We start from the raw sequence: 22,671 nt of genomic DNA on the forward strand, positions 1-22,671 counted from the left end.
TTAGCCCAATAAATTACGTATAATATACTTGTCAAACTTGCTAAATAATAGTTTTATATTCTTTAACTAGATCGATTGGCTGGGGACTAATCCATTATGGAACTCCATACGGGGATCTTGCCAGTTATAGATCAAACATTGATCACATGCAATATTATCAGGTCTAAAATTTCATTGTTCAACAAAATTTATACTACTTATAATTGTGTCGCCTTACTAATATGTCTTTTGTTTTATCTAGTTCATATGGATGCCTTATAGGGATCTTGAAAACTTCATACCACAACAAGCATATCAGGATTCAATAATATGGACTACCAAAACCGCTTTGATTTGTTTTTGAACTGTAGAATGACATCAAACAAATAAAGTCAAACTGTAGTTTGAACTTTCCCAGGAAATACCAGATGAATATGAAAATATTGATACACTTCACTATGAGAGGGAATCATCTGGAAAATTGAAAAGACAAACATGTTGCATGGATTCAGTTTTAGAACAAACATCGAAGTCGTTGTCTTACCGGCCAACCGATACATGGACACCCAATACCAACAGAGAAGTATATAGTGTGGTTTAGACACAACTCCAATATGTACCTATCAACTCCGCACCTACTACGGGATCCACAATGTGGTGTTGCAGAAGAGCTAACTCAACCATCACAACGACAAAGGCGTAATAGACCTCGCCCACCGACTCCCCCTATTACAATTGAAAATGAAGTGCCAAAACCACATCGCCATTCATTTTTTTTCACCCCAACACAACAACAATTTGAACCACCAAGACAATCATTTCAATTCACGTTAACTCAACAATATGATCACCGACAATCTCTACATTCAAGTGACCAAGATTTTGTGAATAACTTATTTGGTACAGACCTAGGTACGCTTGAGTCGGCTGCTCATTATATTAATAACATGTACTCATTTGGTGTTCCATCATTATCCAATCAAGTAGATCTTACTTCTTCGATGCATGTCGACCTACTAAATAAAAATGTACAGGAGACACATGTCCCAGTTGACGAAGAAAACTCACCTCCACATCGTCTACGTCGTATTCGTCGACTACCACGATGTGGGACTGGACACCATATAAGAGATTAATGTAAAAAGAAATTGTAATAAAATTTGGGTATATTTTTGTTCACTCATTTTGTATTTGTATGTTTAATTATAATATTTAATTAAATTTTTATTTTTATTTTTATGGACTCAATTTTATTTAAATTTTTTAATAATTATAAAAAGTAAAATTTAATTAGATAATTATTATAAAAAAATTAACATTGTATTTATTTATTTAATTAAAATAATAATTACTTAATTAAATAATTAATGAAAATTAATTAATTATTTAATTAAAATAATAATTATTGATTAATAAAATGTACATTTATTATTATGAAAGATGTTAACAAAAAAATAATGTATTGTATTATTTCACATTTTATAAATTATAACTACCTACTTTCTCAGTGAATATGTCATTATTAATTGATCAAATCCCCTATGTATGTGCTTAATAAATAACACAACTAATAAAAAAGATCTTATAAATAGTAAAATAAATTTTATAATTAAAAAAATTATATTGAGAGGTACAATTTGGTATTTAACTACTAGTGAACGGTAATTTAGTACTTTTTATAGGGTAGGGAAAAAAAAAACCTAAAAGCCTCCATCGTCATCTCTCTCATCGTTTTCTGAATAATAATATTTTTTTTTTTCTTATAAAAAAATCAAATTACTACTTTTACTAGTACTCCATAACATAGGCTTTTATAATTTATGTGTCGCATTATTTTACATTGATAAATTATAATTATTTACTTTTTCAGTGAGTATATTATTATTAATTGATCAAATTCTCTATGCATGTGCTTACTAAATAGCATTAGTGATAAAAAAGATTTTACAAATAATAAAACAATTTTATAATTAAAAAAAAAAAGTTACGTTAAGAAATCAATATGTAGGAGACCGATTTATCTTCATTCTTTAAAAAAAAAAAAAAAAACTTGAGAAGTTAGAGGAAGAGAAACCAATTTCTCATTTAGTAAAGTTGAAAATTAAAAAAAAAAATAGTACTTTAGTATTTAATAACTAATGAATGCTAATTTAATGTTCTTTCTATGGTAGAAAAAAAAAGCCACAAAATTACAAAGTCAAAGAATATTATCTATTTTATTTAAAATTTATATTAAATGCATTAATTTTTTTATTTATATTTTAGAACGGAATAGTATCTAAGAATATTTTTTTTTTTTAAAACATCAAATTTTTTAAAATAATGACACAAGTGTTTTTTTCTTTTTAATATAACGTAAGGACACAACAAGCTGACAAGCATGTTGTTATTATCGATGAGTTTCCATCAGTAATTAACAGCGCTGCAATTTATTTTTAGAGTTTTCTCCACACTTTTCTATTATACCGACATTTCTATGGCACTTACCCTTCAATTGGGACAACTCAAAATACTTCCAAATTTAAAGATTCCAATAGAAAAGATAGAGACATAACATCTTAAGACATGCAATGAAAACAATATCATAAAAGAAATGAACATCTCTATTAATATTATAGTTTTAAAATATAAATGTCTGATTAAAATTACATCCGCTAAAAATGTATGTCTCCATATCAATTATTTATCGAAATATTATAGTAGTATAGTAATGCACATCTCCTGAGAAATGGACCTCTCCTATTAAATGTGCAATCCTTAAATATCTGATGTAAATTAATTTTATAAAATTGATATATTAATTAAATTTAGGTTCAGCGTCAATTGAGATACATCTAAATGATGTATATAAATTATAGTAGTAAACTATCTCCTCTTAATGTAAAATTAGATAAAGGTGTGTGAGATATTTAATGTAATGAATATACCTCATTTGATAAAACGAAAAAGTTGAATACAAAGTGTTGAACTACAAGCTTAATAGAGTTGTGTTAGTGTTCACAAAGGCTTAATGAATTGTAGGGACAAAAAAGTCTTTGCCTAGTTAAGAGTTTTATAGATAGCACATGATTTAAGATGTTTTATTCCTGAGGCTTTTTTTTTTCTTTCAATTCTTATGAACGAACAAAGTCAATGTTTTTGCTAACACTTTGATAAATAAGAAAAAATACTTTGGCAAGTTTGACAACAAAACAATTTAAATATATAGTTAATTATATTTAGTAACTCGTTAATGAATATAAAATATATTATAATTTATTAATTATTCATTTAATATAACTTTAAACATCATTAACCATTATTTTCAATCATATATTTAAATCTAAATAGTGATTAATTAGTATCATATATATTTTAACATTTTAAAAAAATCATACTTTTATCATGAATGATGGTTAGTAATGGCAGACAATAACAGAGACAGCTACATGTGTAATAAATTGGGGGCAACTGCCCCACTACATATATTTTTCCTTCATATATTTGCTCCCACTAAATTAGTAATCGTTTAGAAATTGTATATTGCTTGTTTATGAGTTGCATCAGTAATTAACTAACAATGCGATTTATTTTTAAAAGAATTTCCACACAATTGTTTTTTTACCGACATTCCCATTGAGCTTACCCTTCAATTGACACAACTCCAAATACTTCCATCTTTAAACATTCCAATGGAAAAGATATAGACAAAACATCTTAGGACATGCAAATGAAAACAATCTCAAAGGCAAATTCCAATAGTCGCATTAGGTAGAAATCAACGTAAATAGGACCTTATCAAAGGTGTAGTCCTCAAATCTTCCTTTTAGATTAATTTTATAAAATTGATATACTCTATTGATTATAAATAAAGGCAAAAATTATAAGGTGGTTTAGCGGTTTGAGAGATAAATTTTTTGTTTATAAAAAAAATAATACTACTTGTAAATGATATTAAGCCTAAATCATAGTTAGTTAACTTAGAGGATACTAAGCTTATGTCAATTATGTTAGTTACAAGTCAATTATGCTAGCAATTAGTTCTATAACGTATTGCACCTTATTGTAGTGTTTGTATATATATTTGTGATCCCTTTGTAAATGTAAGTAATTTCATTAATGAGGTAATTGAGTAAGCTTTATTTTCTCAATAAGGTATCAGCCTGAACTGATCTAAGATTGTTCAAAGATTGTTTCTTTTTCTTTTCTTTCATCCATGGCTACACAACTACAATCCCCACCTCTTTCTCGCCCGGTATCCATCAAATTGGATATGGAAAATTTTCTAACATGGAAACAACAAGCTGTTGGTGCTTTTAAAGGAGTAAAACTACACAAGTACATTGATGAAACAACTAAAGGAGGAAAACCAATCAAGTTTCTCAACGATGCAGATAAAGATCAGAACAAAATTAATCCCGATTTTGAAACATGGAAGTAGCAAGATCAAATCGTCCTCACTTGGCTTCTTGCATCCATGTCCCCAACATTTCATACAAGAATGGTGCAATGTGAGCATGCATTCCAAATTTGGAGGAATCTTCAAGTTTATTTTGCATCCCAAACAATAGCAATAATTAGTCAATTGAAGAATTGCGCAACGTCAAGAAAAGTGAAAATATTAATGACTATCTTCAATCAATTTAGAAGATCGTTGATATTCTTGCAGCCATAGGATCACCTATAGATGATTAAGAACATGTTCAAGTGATTTTGGATGGTCTCCCCGAGGAGTATGACTAAGTAGTTGCTTCAATTATTTCTAGAACAAATTCATATACCATTGTTGATATTGAACCCTTACTTATGGCAATGGAAGAGTGCTTAGAAAAGCCAAAGAAAATTGATTCATTAGGCGCTCAAGATTTGCATACCAATTTTAGGCAGAAATTTTCTTTTAAAGGTGGTCTTGGATCAGGAAATTTTAGTGGAAACAATCACCATAGAGGAAGATCAAATTTTAGAGGTTCAATAGGTAGAGGTCTTCCATTTACAAGAGGAGGTGGTTTTGGCAGATTTGGTGGAAGAATTCAGTGCCAAGTTTGTGAAAAGTTTGGTCATACAACTCAGAATTGTTGAAACAGATTTGATGAGCAATTTCAAGAATCTTCAAATTCTAATCCTACAAAGTCTTCAACACAAAATGAAGGAGCTTTAGGTGACTCTTCATCCATGGCAGCCTTGATAGTTGTTCCTGAAACAGTTTTTGACCCTGCATGTTATCCAGATTAAGGACCCACATATCACATCACACCTGATGCTTCGAATCTTATCACTAAGAATGCTTACAATGGTGATCAAATGATCAAATTGGCTAATGGTAACTCTACTTCTATTAAACATATTGATAACTCGTCCATTTTTACATCCAATTTAAAATAATATTTACTTCTTCATAGTTTATTACATGTGCCAAGTATTTCTAAAAATTTACTAAGTAATTTGCTAATTATATAACACTGCATATTTTGAGTTTCATGTTGATTACTATTGTGTCAAATCTCAGGTCAATAATGAAATTCTTCTTGCTGGTAAGCTTAGAAATGGTTTATATGATTTTGATTTCATTAAGTTGTAAAATCCTTGTAAGTATGTTGTTTCCTCTTGCTCCAACATCAATTCTACTTCTTGTAATTATACACATTTAAATAATAAAGATCTTAGGCCTTGTAATACTAAGTTTGATAATGATTTTTGGCATGCCATAATTGACCATGCATCTAGTAAAGTTGTATCTACTGCATTGAATAATTGTAATATTTCTTATTCAATCAATAAAATGTCCATTGTTTGTAAGGCACGTTGCTTGGGCAAATCACATAAACTTCCTTTCCATGATTCCTTAACTACATATGATACTTCTCTTCAACTTATTTACTCTAACATTTGGGGCCTACACTAATTACGTCCACTAATGGTAGCAAATATTTACATTTTATTGATGCTTATTCGAAGTTTACTTGGGTTTACTTGTTACAAGCTAAATCTCAAGCCTTTACATGTTTTGTTCATTTTAAAACAATGATTGAAAATCAACTTGGACTTAAGATTAAGTCTCTTCAAACTGATGGTGGTAAATAGTGTTAGATAATATTATTATATATTAGTAGTAAGGGTATTTTAGACAATTCTAGACAATTCTATTTTCTTATATATATACTCAGTGTAACCCTATTAACTGTAGTTTTGGTTTATTATATGATATGAAACCCTAGAGTGGTTGTTTTCTCTCCTTTCTCTTTCTTCCTCTTTTCATTGTTAACATGGTATCTAGAGCCTATTTCGATCCTCATTGAACGATCCCGCCTCTATTCCGCTGTCGAGTTCCCAACAATTAGGGAATATAATTATAGTTTCTCTTTTCTAACATTCCAATATTCAGTGAGATTTTCCGTGTCCTAATTCTGCTTTACCCTTTCTTTGTAGCTTTTCGTTTATTTTTAGTAGATCAGTAAAAAAAAAGAATTTATTAGGGTTCTATAAACCTTTCCACAAGCCATTAGGGTTTGACGCTCTAACCAACCGAGCTAAAAAGAACAATGGGTGGTAAAGTTTACTTTGAGAATCATTATTATTTGCATGGTTATTGGGGGAGTTTGATTGATCGTTATGAAGAGATGATTGAGAATTATCATCCTGGGATCTACCGTAGAGAAGAGAGAGAGACTATTTTGATAGAAAAGGCAACCACCAAAAGAGAAAAGAGAAGAGTAACCTTGTTCCCGATTTTGTTAAATCAGTCTCACAAAAACATCGATTGCGCATTCGTTAACCGTTGGATTTGGCTGATTTTTGGACAGAAGGTTCACAACATTCAGGTCTTCGTCTTCAACGGTCGGATCGATAAAACGACGTCTGTAGGGGGAGAAATCGTGTTCGCACAGCACCAGGTTATTCCTAATTTATTTTGTCTGAGTGATTGTGTTTGTCTCATTATTTGTATGGCTTTGAGAGAAGGTTTGGAGGTTCATTGTGTTGTTTTGAAAAATGGGTTTTGTGTTAATTTGTATGTTGGGACTTCTTTGGTTGAAATGTTTGTGAGAAGTTTGGTTTCTTGGACTGCTGTTATTGTTGGGTTTGCTAGGTGTGGGGATATGAGTGAGGCCAGGAAGCTTTTTGATGTTATGCCTGATAGAGATATTGTTGCTTCTAATGTTATGATTGATGGGTATGTGAAAATGGGGTGTATGGATTTGGCGAGGGATTTGTTTGATAAGATGAAGGATAAGAATGTTATTTCTTGGACTAGTATGGTTCATGGTTATTGTGAGGATGATGATGTTGTGGCGGCTAGGTTTATGTTTGATTGTATGCCTGTCAAGAATGTGCTTAGTTGGAATGCGATGATTAGGGGATATTGTGAGAATAGACGACCACACGATGCGTTGAAGTTGTTTTGGAAAATGAGGGGACGTTTGGATGTGGAAATGAATAAAGTGACGGTTGTGAGTGTTCTTCCTGCTGTTGCTGATTTGAGTTCTTTGGATTTGGGTGTTTGGATTCATGGGTTTGTGCAAAGGAACCGACTTGATGAAGATGTTCATGTGTATGCTTTGGTTGATATGTATGCAAAATGTGGGGAAATTGGAAAAGCTAAATTGCTTTTTGAGGAGATGAATGAAAAAGATACATCGTCGTGGAATGCTTTGATAAATGGTTATGGTGTCAATGGTTGTGCGAAGGAAGCGTTAGAAGTATTCGCAGCAATGTTACGGGAAGGATTTGAACCGAATGAGATAACAATGACTAGTGTGTTATCTGCTTACCATTGTGGTTTGGTAGAGGAAGGAAGAAGATGCTTCAAAGAAATGGAGAGATTTGGAATTGTGCCTCAGATTGAGCATTATGGTTGTATGATTGACCTTCTAGGAAGGGTTGGATACTTGGATGAGGCTGAAAATTTGATCTTCTGTGTTGTCGCTCTGTCTGTTGCTTCTTCTGTTTGATTGCTAATCTCTCTAGTGATTTGCTTTGTTGCTTCTCTCTTTGTTTAGTTTGGTTTGATATGATTTAGTTTTGTTTGGTTCTATTTGGTTTGGTTTGTTTGGATTTGGTTTCGTGGTGCTACTTCTTTGGTTGTTCCTATCTGTTGATTTTGATATGGTTGTTGCTCCTTTTTTGATCGCTTCTTTTTCGGTTTGATTTTTTTGTTGGCTTGGTTCTTCTCTTTGATTGTTGCTTCTTCTTTGGTGACATCCTTCTTGTCCCCCCGGCTGTCCAACCACCTCCTGCGATTGTTGATCCTCCTCGTTACCCCTCTCGTCATCATCTTCATCATAGAATCATTACTCTACCGTTTGTCTCTTCTTCTTTACAGATTGCGGATTTGTTCACAAAGATGCATTCCATTAAACGTTTTCGTTTTTTTTAGTTGACAAACTCTCGATGCTCCATGTTAATGCATCGTGAGTTTGAGGGGAGATGTTAGATAATATTATTATATATTAGTAGTAAGGGTATTTTAGACAATTCTAGACAATTCTATTTTCTTATATATATACTCAGTGTAACCCTATTAACTGTAGTTTTGGTTTATTATATGATATGAAACCCTAGAGTGGTTGTTTTCTCTTCTTTCTCTTTCTTCCTCTTTTCATTGTTAACAAATAGTATGTAGCCTTTTCCAAATTTCTTTCTAATCATGGTATCATTCATCGAGTAATTTACCCTTAAACACATGAACAAAATGGTTCTGGTGAAAGAAAGCATCATCATACCATTGAAGTTGGCCTTACACTATTGGAAAATGCATCAATTCTTCTACATTAATGGGGTGAAGCTTTCAAAAATGTTTTCCACATTATTAACAGGTTACCAATCTAATCATTAATAATTGCTCTCCATTACAAGTTCTTTTTAATCAAATGCTTGATTACAATGCCTTTGAAGTTTTTGGATGTGCTTGTTATCCCTATTTAAGACCATATAACAAACATAAGTTGCAATTTAAATCTCAACAATGTGTCTTTTTGGGCTATAGCTCCTTTCATAAAGGTTATATATGTTTAACTCCGAATGGTAGAATTTATATTTCAAGACATGTCACTTTTTATGAAAATTTGTTTCCTTTTCAAGTTGATCCTCAATTACATAATCCTAAGCCTAATCATGTTGTTTATGTTTATTCCTCTTCTAAATATGTACCTACTTTAGCTTCTGTTCCTTGTCAAAATATATTTTCATTACTTACACCTAATGACAAAATTTCTATTTTGCATGATATTTGTACCACCGATGTCACTATTGTTGTTTCCTCTTAGATTCCAAGCCAATCTACTTATCGAGCTGCCTCATCTGCTCCTGCTTTGCCTCAGCCAACTTCACCTACTCATAGCTTCTCTTCTACTTCTAGTCCAGCCTCAACTTTATCGGTTTCATCTCAATCAACTCCTGAGCCTGCTGACCCAACCAGACTTCGCACTGTCAATGATCATATGACAACTGGAGGAAAATGTGGCATCTTCAAACCAACGATTTATCTTACTTCATCAGCCCACAATCGACATCTTGAGCCAAAATCAATTAAATATGCTCTCAACTCACCTCATTGGAAAAATACAATGGATCAAGAGTATGCAGCCCTAACACACAACAATACATGGAGTCTTGTTCCCCCTTATGCCCACGCCAACTTCATAGGCCTTGATATTTCTAAGTAAATATAATCTAAATGCAATATTTCTAAGTATAAGGCAAGATTAGTTGCCAAAGGTTTTCATCAATAAGAATGCCTTGATTTTTGAGACATTTAGCCCTGTTGTCAAGCCTACAACCATTCGAGTCATCCTCATTATTGTTCTCTCTCAAAACTGGCTCATCCAACAAATAGACATCAATAATGCATTTTTAAATGGTGATCTCAGTGAGTCTATCTACATGGTTCTGAAATAGCAATATCAATCACAAGGAACAGGGTTTTAATTGTGATTGTCTTTAAAAAAAATATGAATTTCTACTTTTAATTTAAACTAACTCAAGATCAATCTTGATTACTCATAAAAAATCAAGAACGTACTCGGTTAGTCAAAAATAAATGAAATAGATTATTTTTACGTGATTAGTGACAAGGGGTGAAAAATAATAAAGGATAGATAAGAGAATCACACAATGATGTATCAAGGTTCACCCAAGGTGGTCTACGTCCAGTTCTTACAATTTGTGAGCTTTTCGACTAATGTGCTTCACACAAGAACATTCTTGCTTTCACACAATTTTTCTTCATCACCCTTGATCAGTTATAGCATTCACATTTCAACCTTGAAATTTTTTTTACAGATACATTTCTACCTAGAAAGGATTTTTACACGATATCTTTTAATCACAAAAAGGATTTTCACAAAACACTCAAACTATATTTAAGAAATAGACTTGAATTTCAAATGGAATTATGAAAGAAGGTTGTAGGATTAGAATCTACTCAACACTTGTTTGAAATTGATTATCAGCAACAATTCAATGAAAAGATCCTTGAATCTAGTGTAAGTGAACTTGAGCTTTTGCTTGATTGAAGGGTTTTAATTTCTTGAATATGATTGGTTTAGTGATTAATTGATTGCATTGAAAACTCTTGTTATTGTCTTCATCTTGATTTTATTTTTATATATTATATTTAATTAATTTTGTGTGACAATAATTTGATGAAGTATATTAATATTATTTGATGAAGATAATTGTTCCTTTAATATTTAATTAATATTATATTTAATGTTTAATTATTTGATGAAGTATATTAATATTAATTAATTAATTAATTAATTGTTGGGGTTTTGTTAGTAATTAATTAAAACTCGTAGGAGTATTTTTTTTTTTTTTTTTTTTTGCAGTGAACAATGATCAATTCAATTTCGTTCAAAATTTAATCAATCACACTACTAATAACTATATTTTATTTTTAATAGCATTTAGTTATAGAACCGTGTGTTTTCTACTTTGCATCCACTCAAATGTGTAACAAGCAAAAATAAGTACATGAATGCCAATTAATTCAAAACGGTTGGGCAAAGATATTATTCCAATTGAATACTTTAGTGATGTGTGCAATTAACCTCAATAATAATTATTGTCTTCCTCCAATCAGCTTCATATCTCCATATTAGTCTCATACACCTCTTCCTTGTAGAATACGATAAAATTTGCAACTAATCACCCATACCTCTAATAGCGTTTCAGCAAGTGTACCGAATTGTTGCAAGTAATAATTAAAACGGTAGTACCGAGTGTCGAATTCAATGATTGCATTTTACTATCAAATTATATTTAATTACTGAAATTGATCAAAAAATTTCCGAATTGATTGAACTAATATTTGAAATTAACAACAGTAATAAAATTGATCATTTATAATGAGAAAAATGTCAGAGATGAGTTTCACTTCAAATTCAACCTAGGTGTCTAATTTGATCCTAATTACTGAATTCCTTTATTGAATTATTACTGAATTCTCTTTATTATTCTTGCCCTAATGTCTTAGTGACAGAACCTTTAATTCCAAAGTAACCCCTAATTCCTTAGTAGATTTAAGTTTAGAATTAAGCATTACCGTATAGAAATTCTCTTGTAAATTTTTGTTTGGCAACTAATTTAATTGGTTTCATGACTTGCATCTATGTCTAGACTACAAATTCATGAATTTCTCATCTCAAGCATTCGTAAACTCCACTTCCGTTTCAAAATACAAATCGTACAACGTTATAATATTGATCAAACAATAAAAAGCATTAAGCACAGATATGAGAAAATAATTCAATAAACTCATTCATATAACTAGAAATCAAATCATAAAAATTAGGGTTTTATCTTGTTACACTCATCCCTAACAAATAGGGTTTAGTTACTCATGACAGTAATATAAAAGATAGAGATTAGAGAAGGATTCATGAATGATTCTTGATAAAACTGCTCCAATGATGTTAGAAACGACCGTCTTTGAGTTTCTATGCTAGGGCACAAGTCTCCCAACTTCCCAAGAGTCAAAAAGATCCCTAAAACAATGAAAAATTGTGTTTTTTATGAATGCTGATGCGCGTCGCGCCCCCAAAGCGCAGGAAACGCGCTCCAGACGCGCCTGGACAGTGCTGAACGACTGGAAGTGCGCCTCAGGCGTGACTGGCGCGCTTCAGGCGTACAACATCTTCTATCTCACGTATACTGCATTTTACTCCTCTTTCGAGTCTGAATTTGGTTTCGGTGTCTTCATGAAAGTTGTAGATATGGATCGTATCGTTCAGTTGCACTTGATTTGACGCCAATTGGACATCTACAACTCCAGGTATGGCTGAAATACTCTACATAGGTCATGTTGATTTCTCACCAAAATTCAGCACTGCACTAAAACAAAGTAACAACGCAAAACTCCGAAAAATCTCTACTTAATCAAAGAAATAAAAACATAAATATTTCATTAAATCAAAGAACTAAAATCAATAAAATATATCAAATAACTCCTTAAATTAACTAATGGTTAAAGATAAATAAGACTAAAATCAATGAAAAATATGCATATGATGAAGAGTCATCACAACCCCAAACTTAATCTATTGATTGTCCCCAAACAACAATTTGTTTCAGATTTTGTGCAGTTAAAATCAAACTTAAACTCAATTTCTCAAATCAAATCAATCTCAATTTTCAAAGTTCCAGCTACTACAAAACATTCATCATGCTCCCTGGTTGTTTACAAAAAAACGACACAACTTGTACACTTTAGCATTCATTCATCAAGTTCAACATTCTCTTCACACAATATCACCAAAAAAATTCTCAAGTGTTTAGAAAGGGTTACGAATTTATCACTCAAATCCGAGAACATGCATCACGCTACCATAGGCTTGAAAAAATTTTAGTTAACAATCACAATGCAGCAAACACATACACTTTTGGAGGACTTTCAGGTTGTAATGGGGCTTAGGTAAGAGTAGGACATTTTGGGATAGTAGACTTTACTACTTGGAGTTCGGCATACATTTCTAAATTATTCTACCATTTTTTATTTTTCTTCACTTTTTCATTCTGGAGATTCTCAAACATTGACAAAAGAACCATGAAGATATTATTTACCAAAGTACACAAACTGAAAAAAAAAATTCTTTTTTTTTTCTTCTTTCTTCTTTCTTCTTTCTTTTTCTTCCTTTTTTCTTTTCGTGAGAATCACCATCCCAAACTTAAAAGGTTGCTATCCAATGAGCAACCACAAACTTAGATTTTTACCGAGACAAGACAAAAATTTCCTACCTAACTCAAAGTAAGGTGATGTAATGAGAGTCATGTCTTTGGTTTGTAATGTGGCTAGTGACCGAAAAAAAAGGGAAGGCTCAAAGGGGCTAGCAAAGGGTAAAATTTTCATAGGGTAGTTAGAAAGGCTCAAACGACCAATAAAATTGCCATAATGTATACATAAATTACAAGTGATGCAAGTCAGAATTAGTGTAAGTTCTGAAGGGATAACACATGTTTGGATAATCACACAACAAAGACTTTAAGTGTTTTGGCTCAAAAGCTCACAGCTAGGATAATAAGAGAGATTATGAACAATCAAAATAATGTCAAACATGCCACTACAAAATTTATTTTCTTTTTTTTTTTAAAAAAAAAATACGAGTGACACTTCAACAACCAAGGAGTAATCAATATTGCATAAATTAATGAAACTTATCGAATTGAACAATGATACGAGCAAATAAATTGAGTTTAAATTTCAAAATCTCAAACATAAAACTTAAGATCAAATGCAAGTTGTTAATAATTCTTCATCATAGTGCACGTTTACCCACAATTAGAAAGAGACAAATTCAAATAACAAAAATAAGATTGCAAAAAATAAAAGTTACCTCTCCCTGTGGGTTGCCACCCACGAAGCGCTTCTTTAAAGTCATTAGCTTGACACCTCAACTATTATCAATGTGGCATATATGGCAGGAAGAACACATCATCATTCTTCTTCTTTTTGTTTGGTAGAAATTCCGTGAACTTGAGAAATAAAAGATGTTGCTTCCATGTCCTTCTCAACTAGACATTGATGAATAATACATAGATTGAATCTCGAACTTTATCAATCTCTTCTTTTTTTTTTCCTCGTTCGTCTTTTCCTCTTGCTTATCTTCTTCTACCACAACAATGAAATTATCTTCAATCTTCAACTTCTCCTCCATCATCTCAAACTTAACCACTTGCTCAAATAACCTCTCACATTGACTTTCAAATCTTTCAATTGAAACCATGTTATTCTTCATGAATTCAACCAAAACCTCCGTAATGTGAAAGTCTTTGTCATCTGATTCTTTGGATAGAATTTTAGGAGGTAGAATTTATTCTCAATAGATCTTTTTAATATAACACTCTTCGTTTTCTGTAACTTTGAGCAAAAAAATCTTCATATTCTATTAGTTCATCAAGGTCATCTGAACAATGTCCATTCTTATGTGCTTCTCTGCAAAAGTCACACCTAAGAGGCTGCATTGGAGGGATCTGAGGGTGATATCTTAAAAATGTATAACTCAAGATTTACCCCCTCAATCATGGGACATATATCAGATATAAGACAAGTATCACACTCTTCATATAATTGTAGTAGAATATCATCATTATAATCTTCCATGTTTTCCAGCGAATAGTTATCTCAAACAAAGAAGAGACAAACCACTAGACATGACATTAGCAAGCTCAACAAATAAAAATAGAAAATAAAAGATTTTTTTATAAAAAATAAAAAAATTTATTGCAGAGCAAAAAATTTCAATTCAGTAAATAAATTAAATTCAATAGTGATACGGCAATCCCCAACAACGACGCCAAAAACTTGATAGCGTTTCAGCAAGTGTACTGAATCGTTGCAAGTAATAATTAAAACGGTAGTACCGAGTTTCGAACTCAAGGATTGCGTTTTACTATCGAATTATATTTATTTACTGAAATTGAACGAAACGTTTTCGAATTGATTGAACTAATATTTGAAATTAACAACAGTAATAAAATTGATCCTTTATAATGAGAAAAATGTCAGGGATGAGTTTCACTTTGAATCCAACCTAGGTGTCTAATTTGATCATAGTTACTGAATTCCTTTATTGAATTATTATCGAATTCTCTTTATTATTCGTGCCCTAATGTCTTAGTGACATAACTTTTAATTCCAAAGTAACCCTTAATTCCTTAGTAGATTTAAGATTAGAATTAAGCATTATCGTATAAAAATTCTCTTGTAAATTATTGTTTTGCAACTAATTTAATTGGTTTCATGACATGCATCTATGTCTAGACTACAAATTCATGAATTTCTCATCTCAAGCATTCGTAAAGTCCACTTCCGTTTCAAAATACAAATCGTAGAACATTTTAATGTTGATCAAGGAATAAAAATCATTAAGCACATAGATGAGAAAAATAATTCAATAAACTCATTCATATAACTAGAAATCAAATCATAAAAATAAGGGTTTCATCTTGTTTCACTCATCCCTAACAAATAGGGTTTAGTTACTCATGACAGAAATATAAAAGATAGGTCATGTTGATTTCTCACCAAAATTCAGCATTGCACTAAAACAAAGTAACAACTCAAAACTCCGAAAAATATCTACTTAATCAAGGAAATAATAACATAAATATTTCATTAAATTAAAGAACTAAAATCAATAAAATATATCAAATAACTCCTTAAATTAACTAATGGTTAAAGATAAATAAAACTTAAATCAATAAAAAATATGCATGTGATAAAGAGTCATCAACCTCACACCCAATTCCCAATATTATATATTTTTTTTTATCTCAAATATTGTCTAAGTCACTCAAACAACGACCCAAATATTCCATCTCTTTCTTGTGAAAGTTTTAAGCTTTTGTTCCTTCATCTTTATGAGATTTTTCGAGGGCTATATAGTGTTACGTGGAAGGAAAACGTTCAAGGTAAGGGTTTTTCCCCATGCAAAGTTAGACTATATATTAAATTAACAATTCGTAGGATATTGATATGATGTCTGGATTTTTTAAAAGAAAAATGTTGTTTTATTTTCGTCGTAAAGAAATTAACTATAATATTTTTATTGTTTCTTTTGAGTAATACATCTATGTTGATGAACTTAATTATAGAGTTATATTTTTATTATTATCCCTTGATAAATATGTTTGTAGTGAAAATGTTTAAGTCTGACGTGTTTTAGAGTACTTAATTATAAAGTTATAATTTTTATGATGATATCATTAGTATTATGTTTGTTATGATGTATTTGATATTAAGTCTTGACTTTTTGAGTCTTTTAAATTAAAAATTTGGCTTTTATGAACAATATATGTGTAATGAAGAAATTGATGAGAATTTTATATTTTTAGTTTGGACAATTTGAGAAAATTGATTATTGAAATGCATTAATGTATATTTCCTTTTTATAATGCGGAAATCTTTATAGTGAAAGGAATAAAATTTCTATTGTTATTGTATTCTTGGTAATATGAGTTTTAAATTTATTATTAATAACATGTAGTCAAATCGAATCTTATGAATTATTAAAATGAAAGTGGTGATTTTGAGACATTTGTTCATGTATATTTGATGTGTTGAAGTTATTGAGCTCTAACTATGAACATCCATGAGAATATAAATTTGATGTCTTATGTGATTAAAAAATTTAATCTGAAATATTTTGTCTTTGTAATTGCCTAAGTGGCTGGTGATTTGTGTTTTAAATATTGTTATATTTGTGGTTGCCTATGTGACTGATGATTTGTGTTTTAAATATTGTTATCTTTGTGGTTGCCTAAGTGGCTGGTGATTTGTGGTTCAAATATTATCTTTATAGTTGCTTATGTGGCTGGTGATTTATGTTTTAAATATATTTGTGGTTGCCTAAGTGGCTGGTGATTTGTGTTTTAAATATTGTTATCTTTGTGGTTGCCTAAGTGGCTGGTGATTTGTGTTTTAAATATTGTTATCTTTGTGGTTGCCTAAGTGTCTTGTTATTTGTATGATTATCTAAGTGGGTGGTGACATGTACCTTTTGAGAATCATTATCATTTCATGACATACCATATGCATCTTTGTGGACGTCTGTGTGACTGGTTTAGTTTTTCTCCATTGGTATGAGTGACTTATGTGTGGACGCCTATGTGGCTAGTTATATCTGGATCATATATGTTTAAGAGCATGCATAACTTGCATACATTTTATTTTTATTTTTATTTTGATCTAATTATTTGGTCTACGGTTGCTACTTAATTTAATTAGATACATTTTATGACTTTTGACACATCTTTGAGAATTGTTAAAGAATTAATTTCTTTAAACCTTTTATGACGAAAAGATTTTACATTCATATTTTATGGTTGTTAATTTATTATTTGGTTTAATTTTTGTTTTGGTATGAACTGTCCCCTTACACCAACATTTAGGTACTAATGATCTCAAAGAGTTGAATGAATGATGTTTGATTGGTGCACGCCCGTGGGAAAATGAGACTTTTACTTAAAAATAATGTTTTGTATTACTAAATTTTTTGTGGTACATTGTAAAGTTATTTACTCTTCATCATTAACTTTTAATAGAAATGCGGAAGTGAGATTTAATTTGGTAGTAAATAATTGAATGTCATTAATTTTAGTCAACCTTGTTTTTTTTGAATTTCACTTAAAGAGAATTTATTTTATTTTCGAGCATAAATGAATATTGATCTAACAATTAAAATATTGATTTTGCAAATAAATGAATAAATAATATTTTAGTAAATTTCATTACGTCTTTTCCAAAAAAAAAATATACCAAGTCATTTTCTGACGGATCTTCAAATTATTACATGATGAACTATTTCTAAGGAAAAAAAATTATAGTTGTTTCTAAAAGAAAACAAATATTTTTAAGTAATTTTTGGATAAAAAAATTGGGGAGTTACACAACCAGAACTTTGTGCTTGAATAAATATCACAACTTAGGTTTTTTAGCAGTTGTCTGGTGCCAATTTGTTGCCTTGCATGCATGCTGGACTTTCTGCAAAAGGTGCAACAACAATGTCTTTTTCATCTTTGTTGTCCTAGTTATACTTGCTCATAGCTCATCAATCTGGTTATTGTTCTTGATGTTGTTTTTCTTCTTTTAGCTAAACTTTTGGGCTTAATCCTTGTTCTGAGTTGCCTTGATATTCGTTTTACTTAAGATCTGTATTTTGGAAAATGATTCGTTTCATTTTTATTTTTAAAATGAATTATCCAGAATGATCATGATTGATTAGAATGATACTGTCATAAACCAGAGTGATCTTAGTTTGCCCAAACTAATATTCTTATGAACCAGAATGATCTTGGTTTGCCCATATTGATATTCTTATGAACCAGAATGTTCTTTTATAAATCAGAATGATCTTGATTATTGTATAGGTGTACTTGATTACCTATTTTCAAATAATACACTCAAAAACACAAGTTAAATAGTAACACAATCATAATCATGATTGAAAATTAATTAACTTGTTTGTTTATCTTCAAAACATTGATTTTGGATTAAGCCTCAACAGGCTTAACCTCTTGGTTTCATTCACGATGATGGCACACTAGTCTGCAAGCTTAATAAAGCTTTTTATAGCCTCAAACAAGCCCTACGAGCATGGTTTCAGAAACTGCATTATTTTCTTACAAAATTGGATTTTCAATCAATTAAGAGCGATGTTTCTCTATTTACTAAATTTACACAAGCACATACTTTTTTCCTCCTAGTCTATATGGATTATATTATAATCAGTGGTAGCTTTTTTTTTGCAATCAACTCTCTCATCAGTTCTCTCTATCCAAGCTTTCCCCTCAAATAGTTGAGGTGGTTTACACTACTTTTTGGGCATCCAAGTTCAACATCAACCCTCTGGCAACATCAATTTAACACAAACCAAATACATTCAAGACCGTTTACTCAAAACAAATATGGAAAATGCCAATCCCATGCATACTCCTATGGTTTTTAATCTCAAATTATCATCTGCAGACTTTCTCGATGTTGTTGTTCCTTCAATATATAGATCTATTGTTGGTGGACTGCAATATGTTCCATCACTCGATCTGACCTAGCTTATGTTGTTAACAAAGTTTTTCCATTCATGCATTCCCCAAAAGAAGCTCATTGGACAGTAGTGATGAGTCTTCATCATATGCATATTTTTCATTGTTTTTAGTCTTATTTATCTTTAATCATAATTTAATTTAAGGAGTTATTCGATATATTTTGTTGATTTTAGTTAGTCGATTTAATGAAATGTTTATGTTCTTATTTCTTTGATTAAGTAGAATTTTTTTCCGTAGTTTTGTGTTGTTTCTTTGTTTTAGTGGAGTGTTGAATTTTGGTGAGAAATCAACATGACCTTTGTGGAGTATTGCAGCCATATCTGGATCTGACGATGTCTAATTGAAGTCAAATCAATTGCATATGAAAGCTAATAACCATAGCTACAACTATCACGAAAAATACCGGAACCAAATTCGGACTCAAAAGAGGAGCAAAATGCAGAAAACGTCAAATAAAAGGTGTTGCGCGCTTGAAGCGCGTGCAATGCGCCTAAGGCGTTACCTGTGCGCCTGAGGCGCATTTTTGACAATATAATTTGTCTCTTTTGCGTCTGAAGTGCAAATTCCGCACCTCGAGTGTGTGGCCCGCTGTTGAATATATAAATATGTGTTTTTCTGACTTTCTAGTGATCTTTTAGACTATGGAGAAATTTGGAGACTTGTGGCCTAGCAGAGAAACTGAGACACAATTGTTCTTAACACCATTGGAGGAGTTTTATCAATAATCATTCATGAATCCTTCTTGTAATTCTTCTTTAATCCCTATATTTTCTATCTCTGTCATGAGTAACTAAACCCTATTTATTAGAGATGAGTGAAACAAGATGAAACCCTTATTTTTCTAATTTGTTTTCTAGTTATATGAAGGAGTTTATTGAATTATTTTTCTCATCTTTGTGCTTAATATTTTTTATTGTTTGATCAACTTTAAAAAAATTTCGATTCGTATTTTGAAATGGAAGTAGACTTTACAAATGCTTGAGATGAGATATTCATGATATTGTAGTCTAGGGATAAATGTAGGCCTTCGTGAAACCAATTGAATCATTTGTAGAAGCAATAGTTTAATGAGAGAATTCATGTACCGTAAAGCTTAATAATAATCTTAAATCCGCTAAAGAATTAAGGGTTACTGTGGAATTAAATGTTCTGTCACTAAGACATTAGGACAAGAATAATAAAGAGAGTTCGGTAATAATTCAATAAATGAATTTAGTAACTAGGATCAAATTAGAAATCAAGGTTTGATTCAAAGTGAAACTCATCCTTGACATTTTTCTTATTATAAAGGATCAATTTCATTACAGTTGTTAGTTTTAAATATTATTTCAATCAATTCGGAAACTTTTTGTTCAATTTTAGTAATTAAATATAATTCAATAGTAAAATGCAATCATTGAGTTCGACACTTGGTACTACCGTTTTAATTATTATTTGCAACGATTTAGTACATTTGCTGAAATGCTATCATGTTTTTGGCGCCATTGTCGGGGATTGCCATCTCACTATTGAGTTATAATTTAGCTACTTAATTGAAATTTTTTGCTCGACAATAAAATTTTGTTTTTAGTTTATTTTTAATTTTGAAAAAAAAAATTATTTTCTATTTTTATTTGTTGAGCTTGCTAATGTTGTGTGCTAGTGGTTTGTCTCTTCTTTCTTTGAGATAACTACTCGATGTAGAACATATAATATTTGTAATGATGATATTCTACTACAATTATATGAAGAGTGTGATGCTTGTCTTATATCTGCTATATTACGCATAATTGAGGGGCAAATCTTGAGAGATATATTTTTAAAAGATCACCCTTAGATGCGGCCTCTTAGGTGTTATTTTTGCGGAGAAGGACATAGGAATGCAACATGTTTTGATAACTATGTTGCACAACTAGAATATAAAGATTTATTAGTTATAGAAGCAGAAGACGACGGGTGTTATATGAAATAGATCAATTGGGAACAAATTTTACCTCATAAAATTCTATCCAAAGAATCAGATGACATAGACTTTCACATCAAGGACGTTTTGGTTGAATTCATGAAGAATAACATGGTTTCAATTGAAAGATTTGAAAATCAATGTGAGAGGTTATTTGATCAAGTGGTTGAGTTTGAGAAGATAGAGGAGAAGTTGAAGATTGAAGGTGATTTTATTGTTGTGGTAGAAGAAGATAAGCAAGAGAAAAAAAAATGAACGAGGAAAGAAAGAAAATAAGAGATTGTTGAAGTTCGAGATTCAATCTATGTCTTGTTCATCAATGTCCAGTTGAAAAGGACATGGAAGCAACAACATTTATTTCTCAAGTTCAGAGAATTTCTACCAAAAAAGAAGAAGAAAGATGATGTCTTCTTTGTGTCATATAATACACATTGACAATAGTTGAGACGTCAAGCTAATGAATTTAAAAAAGCGTTTCGTGGGAGGCAACTCATAGGTAGAGGTAACTTTTATTTTTGCAATCTTATTTTCGTTATTTGTATTTGTTTCTTTTTTATTGTGTGTTAATGTGCACTATGATGAATAATTTTTAACAACTTGAAGTTGGTCTTAAGCTTTCTTTTTGGGATTTTGAAAATTAAATTCTACTTCTTGTCTCATGTCATTGCTCAATTCGACGAGTTTCACTAACGTATACATTGTTGATTACTCTATGGTTGTAGAAGTCTAACTTGCCATCAATTTTTAAAAAAAATAAAAAAATTAAACTTTTCAATGACATGTTTGGCATTATTTTGACATTTCATACTCTCTTTTATTATCCTAGTTGTGAGCTTTTGAGCCTAAACACATTAATTATTTATTGTGTGATTATCGAGACATGTATTATCCCTTTAGAACTTGCATTGATTATGACTTACATCATAATTTATGCATACAATAAGACAATTTTGTTTGGTCGTTTGCCTTTCTAACTGCCCTATGCAAATTTTACCCTTTGTTAGCCCCGTTGAGCCTTGTTGTTTTTTTTTTTTTTTTTCGATTACCAGCCACATTGCAAGCCAAATACCCGACTTTAATTAAATCACCTTACTTGGAGTTAGGTAGGAATTTGTTTATCTCATCTTGGTAAAGTTCTAAGTTTGGGGTTGCTCATAGGATAACAACCTTTTAAGTTTAGGGTAATGGTTCTCAAAAATAAAAAAATCAAAACAAAAAAATCAAAACAAGGCATAATATAGGAGTCTTGTAGCTATAACTGTTGAACTAATATGGCAAAATTCTCTTGTTCAATGATTACATATTGTGAATAAAGCTCCTCCAACTGTCTATTGTGATAACTTAAGTGTTGTTATGCTTGCATCAAACCCAATTTTTCATTCTAGAACTAAACATTTTGACCTTGATCTTTACTTCATTCGTGAGAAAATTCAACACAATAAATTAGTGGTTCATCATATCTCTTTTGCGACCACACTGCTGATATCTTGACTAAACCAACTTCAACTTCTATTTTCACTAAGTGTTGACTCTTAGAGTTCATGATTATTCTCTCATGAGCTTGCAAAGGGGTGTAAAGGATACTAAACCTATGTCACATTTAGTTAGCTTAGATGATACTAAGCCTATGTCAGTTACGTTAGTTATTGAGTCAGTCACAAGTTAGTTATCCTAGCAGTTGGTTCAATAACTAACTAGAGCTTATTGTAATGTGTGTATTGTGATCTTTTTGTAAG

The 22,671-nt window shown here is 31.0% G+C and overlaps 1 protein-coding gene across 1 annotated transcript; it reads left to right on the plus strand.

The window, feature by feature from the left end:
* The first annotated feature begins 6,879 nt into the window (after positions 1-6,879).
* LOC101515230 (pentatricopeptide repeat-containing protein ELI1, chloroplastic-like) lies at positions 6,880-8,224 on the plus strand. Its single transcript, XM_012715042.3, has one exon. The coding sequence runs from the start codon at positions 6,900-6,902 to the stop codon at positions 7,902-7,904; it is 1,005 nt and encodes a 334-aa protein (XP_012570496.3). The 5' UTR covers positions 6,880-6,899; the 3' UTR covers positions 7,905-8,224.
* Positions 8,225-22,671: the final 14,447 nt, after the last annotated feature.

The sequence above is a fragment of the Cicer arietinum genome, chromosome 4 (assembly GCF_000331145.2).
Source record: "Cicer arietinum cultivar CDC Frontier isolate Library 1 chromosome 4, Cicar.CDCFrontier_v2.0, whole genome shotgun sequence".
NCBI lineage: Eukaryota > Viridiplantae > Streptophyta > Magnoliopsida > Fabales > Fabaceae > Cicer > Cicer arietinum.